This window comes from Penaeus chinensis, chromosome 10 (assembly GCF_019202785.1).
Source record: "Penaeus chinensis breed Huanghai No. 1 chromosome 10, ASM1920278v2, whole genome shotgun sequence".
Classification (NCBI taxonomy): domain Eukaryota; kingdom Metazoa; phylum Arthropoda; class Malacostraca; order Decapoda; family Penaeidae; genus Penaeus; species Penaeus chinensis.
This window is the reverse complement of record NC_061828.1, coordinates 22697194-22705430: the sequence shown is the minus strand read 5'-3', so window position 1 is coordinate 22705430 and position 8237 is coordinate 22697194. Positions and strand designations below refer to the sequence as shown.

At 37.8% G+C, this 8237-nt stretch overlaps 1 protein-coding gene across 1 annotated transcript in view; it reads right to left on the bottom strand.

Annotated features, from left to right (window-relative positions):
* Positions 1 to 2657: 2657 nt before the first annotated feature.
* LOC125029623 (INO80 complex subunit B-like) overlaps positions 2658 to 8237 on the bottom strand; it is a 5950-nt gene continuing 370 nt past the window's right edge. Inside the window, exons 2-7 of the mRNA XM_047619606.1 lie at positions 7195 to 7387; positions 6855 to 7008; positions 6069 to 6207; positions 5163 to 5263; positions 3026 to 3198; positions 2658 to 2847 (exon numbers count right to left, since the gene is read on the bottom strand). Coding sequence (XP_047475562.1) covers positions 2703 to 2847; positions 3026 to 3198; positions 5163 to 5263; positions 6069 to 6207; positions 6855 to 7008; positions 7195 to 7387 — 905 coding nt within the window. The 3' untranslated portion in view covers positions 2658 to 2702. The remainder of the gene's footprint in view (positions 2848 to 3025; positions 3199 to 5162; positions 5264 to 6068; positions 6208 to 6854; positions 7009 to 7194; positions 7388 to 8237) is intronic.

Below are 8237 nucleotides of genomic sequence, written 5' to 3'. Positions count from 1 at the left end.
GCAAAATAAATGTGCTAGACATCTAAGGTCATGTAGCACTATAGTTAATGTTAGTGAACGGTGGTTGGGTTAGTGATTAGTTCTTAAAGCTGGGTTAAGGAATTGGTGAGTGAATGGGTTAGGGTCGGATGAGGTAATGTAAATGGTTAGATCAAGTGAAGGATATATATGCGTTTGAGGAAGGAAAACAGGTTGTCAAAGCAGAAAGTGTGAGATTCTGTAAGGATGTCTGATAAGTTGGGATGTCTATGTTGGGAGGACGTGGGCATGCCAATAGAATATGTGGGACTGAAAGAGGAACATTCGGAAACCGTGAATGTTCCAATGAAGGATAGTTATACTTTCGTTGATTTACTGGCAAAGATTGCAGTGCGTGTTTGAGAATTTGAAGGGGAAGGTGCTAGAGGGTGGGATAAAGAATGAGGTTGGGGAGGTGGTGTTGTATCAGGAGGGGTGTCGGGAGGTAGAGGGTCTGGGGAAGAGGGTACTTGTGACATGAGGGATTCACGTGTGTATCCAGGAGGGAGTGGAAGGGATAGAGGGGATGGTGGGAGGGTTAATATAGATGGAGCTGGAGTCGGGGGGAATGGGTTTTGTTGGGATGGGGTAGGAGGGTTGGGTGTAGGGAGAATATGAGTAGGAGGAGGATGGATATCGGCAGTCACTTTGGGTGTGGAGGGAGCGGGAGTTGTAGAATTTGAAGGTGGATGAGTATTGGTTTGGGACTCGATTATGTAGTTCTGGATATCTTCAAGAGTTTCTGTAGTGGAGTTGGTTGGGGAGTTTTGTGAGATAAAGGTTTTCTTGTGAGGGGGGGAAGAGAAGTCTGGTGTCTGAAGAATAGGGGCAAAGGAAGGTGGAGGTGATTGTGGGGTAGGAGAAGAGGGGGTGGAACGTTTACTCTGTCTGCTGCGGGTAGTGCGGGGAGGGAGAGGGGAAGGTGTTGGGGCTGTAGTAGAGATTGGAGTGTCTGGATTTAGGATGGCAAAAGAATTTGACTGGGGAAGGTAGGAGGTAGAAGAGGGGAAGTTAGATGGAGGGGGGTTAGGTTTAGGAGAGGGTGTAGGAGCTAGGGGGTTGGGGGAGTGGCAGAGTGAGCGACATTACTGGAGTAGGGGGTAAGAGAAAAACCTCGTCGACGAGCCTTCTGTCTGGCTTCAAGTAGAGTGAGTCCAAGTCTGAATCTGAGAGTTGCTACCTCAGACTCAAATTTGTAGGTGGGGCAGCTTCTATAAAATACATTATAGGGGGCCGCCACAGTTTGCACATGTGCGTGATTCTGCAGAGCAGTTTGATCGAGTATGGCCAGGTTGGGCATCTGGCTGTGGAATGACAGTGTTTGGCAGGGTGTCCTAATCGCCAACAATTTTGGCACTGACGAGGAGGAGGTTGATATGGTCGGACAGGTAGGGATTCCCCACCTATGTAAACATTAAAGGGAAGGTCATGTCTACGGAAAGTAATTTTGGCAATGTTAATGGATTTCTTACGATTTCCTCTGGGAGGAATGGAGTAGCATTGTACATATGTTGCATCATAGTCTGTGAGACAGGCGAGTAAATCCTCTCCACAATCTGACCATTCTTTGTCATAGATTGGGCAATCTGTTGGGGAGATAGAGACAGTTCCGGTGCAAGTATTGAGGGTTGGATGAGGCTCTGTAGGGATGGGATTACCACATATCTCAGTTAGTTTTGTTAATGCTATAGCTTGGTTTTCAGTTGTTACTGTGACGAGACGGGAGTGGTCGGGTCGGCTACGGACAGAGACTTTGCCTACTTGTTTTTGGAGCATTGTTGGAAGAGGAGGGTGTTTTTAGAGTAGGGAGCTGTGGGAGGGATCACGAAAAATCGGTCCCATTTGGCTGGGCTAAATAGAGTATTTAGGATTCTTGTAGAGGTGGGGGTAGTAGAAGTGCGGGGACGTGTAGAGGAGGGAGTAGTGTTGAGGGGGGTAGTGTTATGGGGAGGTGGGCAATAAGGTTGTAAGGTAGTAATAAGGGGAGATGGGGTGGTTGATGAAGAAGGTTGTGGGAGTAAAGGTGTTGAAGTTGAGCATGTTGGGAGAGTAGAAATGTCTCCTGGGGGTTGGTTGTTGATTAGGGTTGATACTGTACTAGTATGCATTGTTGAGGGGGTAGTTGTTGCAGTGTTCGGAGCCGTGGTCAAAGGAGAGCCGGGATTGGGGCTATTTGATAAAGGGGCAAGCCTCATTGCCCCTAAGAGTGGGGTTACGTCTTCATTATTGGCCATGATAAGCCTGGAGTATGTTAGGGAAAAAAATAGTCCAACCCTCAGGGTCCCCTTGAGGGGGTAAGGGCCAGGTATGGCAAGGGAATACCGTGCCCATGGTTCCCTCAGGCCGTTCAGGACTGACATAAAGTCATCCTTTCATCCTTTCAGCATGGCTCTCACACCTTAGGAGGTGGATAGTAGAAGGGATTGGTGAAGAAACTGAAACGAAAAGTATGATTGGGAAAAAAGACCATGCAAAATTAGTTGAGTCGATGGCTGAGTCCCAAGGTTGAGGAGTTCCCCATCATTGGGTCTCAGTCTTCGTCTCCTAAGCCCCCTCATGACAACAACGGGCAAAGGATTGGGGGGGGGGGGTGCAAATGATTAAAAATATGTAATTTGGGAATCAATATAAAAATAACAAAATCTAATATACTTTATTATAAAATAAATACAGAGCATTAACAGTTAGGTTGCGATGACTGACTTGTTTGCATTGAAATTTAACTTATAACACTGCAGGCTACAAAGAGGTATTCCTGTCTTTGAGCAATTATATTTTTTAACCTTGCTACATCCTGGAGCTCCACACTTAATAGCCAATGGTTTTTCTCTGCAAAGAAGAAAAAGGAAAATATATCAATGTGTTGTTGTCCATGATAATATTGCCACAAAAAAGTAACAAAGAGAAAAGAAAAGAAATTGAAAAAAAATTCCACATTTCCACAGAGGACTAAACAAGCACAAAATAAGATTATTTGAGGGATAACATTTTTATCATTACCACTTACTTCTCACACCGTGCCTCCAAGGGAAATGGGAAACCAACTGGTACAGACAGTCCTACCATTTCCATGTTATTAATGTAAGAATATACTGGAATTTCCTTCTTGTTAAATTTCTGTCTGCTTATCTTTGCTATTTTAGAATCTTGCTTTTTAAGAAGGCGATCAACAGTTTTTTTCTGAAAAATATATTAGATCATGTATAGTTCACTGCACATGCATCAAAATCATAACAAGCCATCACTTCCTATACCAGCAAGCAATATACACCTGAATAATCATAAGATGAATTTTTACTCCAAAATATCTAAACACAATACCCTAAAATCTCTTTTGCAATCTTGTGATTACAATTTATATCAACACTCATTGAGGCTAGGAGTACATGTATACATGCACTGCCCTAGAGCACTGTTTTATTGATATTTTTAGTTATAGATGTCTTTGCAGGTGCTTTGTTACTAAGGAGTCAATTACTAAGCCTACCTGACCTCATGTATTTACCCCATTTCTTGAATTGCTGTTTTTTTTATTATCATTATATTTGATGAAATTATTATAATAACAATAACCACAGTAACTTTACTATTAATAATAATAGCCATAGAAACAAAAGCTTTTTTCCAGAAATTTACGGCATTGCAATCACATAGGCCAAACTGATTCTTTGGTGACTGTGTTTGTGAAGCTATTTAAGTGTAAACAAATTTGATAAAACAAGCACAATGGTTAATGCATATACCTAGTGCCAATGGGTTAATATTGGCCCATTGGTATATAACATTAGAGTGAGTTGACCAATTTCCCAGAAAAAATGCAAAAGAAAAGTCTGAAGTTTAAAGTCAAGCTGGACATGTTAAGGCATCACCATGAAGGACAAAGAGTGAACAATAATGCGCATTACTACTACGACTGGTACAGTGCTGTCATAAGGAAGATTCATGTCTTTACTTCTTGCTGCTTCCAATCTTTGTTGCTTATCATTTCTATTTCCTTAACTTTCTAAAATAATTCAATGATGTCCTCTTTAATAATTGTTACAAATAAGTGATCTCATGTTGGGTGGCAATTTGTTTTATTATGAATTCTTTACCATTTCTGAGTAGCTAAAAACTATCCCTTAAAATACTAAATTCTAATCATACAGTTTTCTGATAAACCTGATTGTATATAGCAAGAGATGCCTGTATTAAAGTGTATCAGATAAATCAAGCTTGCTAGATAAGTATCAATGGGTTACCCAAGGAAAAAGTTAAAAAGAACTAGTACTGGTAATACTCGTTCTTACATACAAAATATGCCTAAAGCTTTGTTTTTTCAATGTCAACTAGCTTGCTTTCAGCAATACAAAAATCTGTAACCACAATAATTTAATTAACCCAATCCTGATGGGAGCCCCCAGTGCCATACTGAACAATATATCAGAGTCCAACTGAAGTCTGCTGCACAAGGGAAAAATCGGAAGCACAGGTATCATAAAAATATCCTGCTCTCTATACTCCTGGCTGTGCTATAAAAAAAAATTTAGGTAATGCTTCTCAAGGAATACAGCCAGGGCCAAACAAGAGTAAACCTGTTTAGCGTACACAACCTACAGCAACCTAGACTGCACACGATTCAAAGACATCATTCCAGCATGAGGGAAGATCTACCATGGAAAGGCAGGACATCATCCCAGCATTTGTGGGTTAAAATAAGCCATTAGGCTATATAATTGATGTTTTATGAAATTAAAAAATAAATAAATACAATTGAATAAATTAAATCCTAAAGCACTCTGGTCACATTGCAAGATCTTTTAAGGGTATATACTTTATCAAAGTTACACCCTATCTTTAGAAAAAGCTGTATTCCATATTTATATAGCATTTACTATCAAACATATTTTGTTCCCAATTATAATAAAATGGTAAATCAACATTTATACTTTTTATACATTCAAGGATTGATACTATTTCATTGACTTCTTCCAATAATATTTTTAGCCACAACTATATTATCATATATTTCCTTTAATATTCACTGTTTAAAAGCAAAAAAACACAATGTCCCAGTGATGCTTAATTTCCTCTCTCACAGCAATACTTGCTTTTGTTCATTCAAAGTAGCACAGTACATAATAAGTTCATAATATGAACCTTACCTTATCCTCCTCCCTCTTCTCCTGAGCCTGTTCTCTTCTCTTCTGTGTTTTCATTGCTTTTTTAGCTAACATTTCTTCTGTGACAACCTTTTCTTTGAAACCTGAAATTTATAGACATACATACACTGAATACAATGTCATAACTACTGTAAAGGTTGACATCTCCTTAAAGAAGAGAGAGTGCACACTCTGCTGGTGCAATTTCATTTATTGGTCAAGGACACTCTAAAAAGCCAGAACTCCATAAATGTCTGGAATAAGTTAATTTTTTTAAAATCTTGAATGTATCAACTATAGACCCGGAACCACATGCTGCTGGGGAAAATTAATAAAAAATGAGGAAAATGCTGTGCTCATTTTTTATATTTTTGTGAAATGTCTCTGCACATAGATAGCTCTGCTAGTGCCTAGCCACAAAGGAGTCAATTAGTAGTAGACCTTTTGACCTTACCTAATTTCATCATTCCTTGAATTAGCAGGAAAAACATATTTTTTATTAATGCTATGAAAATTGATGGTGTTATTTTTATTATAGAAATTATAATTACTATAATGTTATAAACATTATGGACAGCAAAATAATATAACAATATATTTTTGTAAATCAAGGAAACGGGTAAACGGCGAGACGAGCAATACTCATAATTGGCTCATTGGTGACTTAGTACAAGTGTAGCCATCTATGTGTAAAAACAATTAAACAAGTAAACTCACAGTGGACATGGCATGTACATACATGCCATGCCCGTCGGCATTGGGTTAAGTAACTGATGCAAGCATATGATCACTTCATTGTAAGTCCCAATATACGGTATATAATATGATACATTATATGTTATAAGTCACGCATGCACATACATTTACAGGCAACTTGCCTCTTTCTTTTCTGAAAGAAAAAACTCTTACCTGATGGCAAAGATAAGAGAGGTTCTGCTGGTATAACTGGAAGTGCATCATCTGTCCCATCACTCCTTTTCTCTAGCATGGCTCGCTGTCTTGCTGTCATCAGTCTGGGGTTCTTCATTCTTTTTAGCTCATCATCAACCTGTAGACATAGTTTGAATTTGTTACAGAATCATAGATATCATGACATGAAAAAATTAACAAAATTTCTATTTTCATAGAACATATTCTTCTGAGAGAAGCCTTTTTCTTCAACAATTTTCAAAAAGAGTAAGCAACTACAAAAAAAAAAAAATTACAATGTATAAGTTTGAATTACAAAGAAATGTTGAACAGTCACATAATTTGGCAAACCATTTCATGAACTCCCAAAGATTTCATATGTGAAGGAATTCCGCACTTTTAACATGAATTAATGCTTAGTGTCATCAAATACACATTTTATTCCTAAATGCCATACTTATGCCTCTGCCCCATGACAAATAGTAAACCACTCTTGAAGGATGAAGGAATTATGAAGTATGAAGTTTTCAAAGAAAATAGTGTGTTCATATTCTAATGACAATCAATTAATAGGTAAACTAATTAAATGCTCTCTAAAGAAACATCTACATTTGGATTCTTAAGATACTGCCTATAATAACTGAACAACTTCTCAAAGACATTTATGAAAAATATGTAGCATCTACTCCATACTGTATTTACACTATCAATTACATTTTAAAGAAAAGCCATACATATATAACTATCAGTTATAGTATTCTCTTACTGTACTAAAACAGATTTTACCTCTTCTAACTTTCCTGACTCAATGGCATCCAGCCATCGTTCCTCCTCACTGTCTGTGTCGTCTTCTCCTTTGCCATCTTTCTTCTTGCCACTCTTTTTGCTGCCGGACGATTTGCTCTTTTCAGATTTGACTTTGGAGGATTTTGGAGTGGTTCTGTGAGTCAACAAATAATTAGTTTCTATGATAAATGAGTTTGTTTGATTTTGATTTTGTTTATTTTATTAATATAAATAACCTCTTACTGTTAGTACAAGAAAAAAAAAACATGTAGTTACAATAATTACAGTTATAAACAAAATATATTGTAACATACAAATAACATAATAATTCTTAACATACGGCTTCTCTGGTGAAGATTCTGCAATTTTTATCTTTAGTTTGAGCCCCTGCGAAGGTGAGTCATCCACGTCATCAACTGATATGTCCATATCCTCCACATCTTCTACATTAATTATTCTTTCCACTTCCTCTTTCTTGGAGGATTTTTTATGCTTGTGTTTCTTTGACTTTTTGACAACATTCACTGCTGGATCTGAAAAAGGAGAAAAAGACTTATGAGTGTATCATAGAAATTACCCCAAAATTACAAAGAAGAAAAATGTCCCATAATTGTTGATTTTACCTTAGAGTAATAGTGAAATTCTAAAATTTGAGTGGTGCTGTTAAACCTTATATTGTCAAAGAAAGTAATGGCAAGCTCATACTTGCTTCTCAAAATCCAAGGATCTACACATTACGAGATACCATCTCCTCAAATTTCTGTACAATTAGAGTTTGCAAACTTCCAGTGTAATATCTCACCAAAAAAAGGACCAGTTATGCATGTCATCCAAGAATATAAAGGGTATCCATTTGGATTTAGTTTGTTTCACACAGCCATATAGTACAAAGTAAATTTTGACTGTATTGGATACAATGACAGAAAATATGACACTTTTCATATAAGGTATTTCCTTCACAAGTTGATAATAAAAGTTGTTCAACGCATACAACTTGTTATAGCATAGGCCTAAATTTATAGGAAAATCTAATGACCTATCATAGGGAAAGGGAAAAGCTACACTTGATGTTGAATTAAATTATATATGCAGACTAAAAATAATGAAGTAAAGAAAATAGGTCTTGACAAATGCCATGCAAAAACTATCCACAGCGAATGGGTGGGTGTCTGGTGGCAGAGCCGCCAACAAGAATATACAATGACATGGTGGGGGTTCGGGGTCCAAGCCCCAGGATTGGACCCCGAAGTTTATAGTTCACACAGCAAAGTTTGTGAATCCCTAGGAGTAGCAGAAGTAATAGGGACTTGGCCTGTGAGTGGTACAGTCACTTCATATACAATATTTTTCTATTTTTCTATATCATTTATGATGGAAAATCGC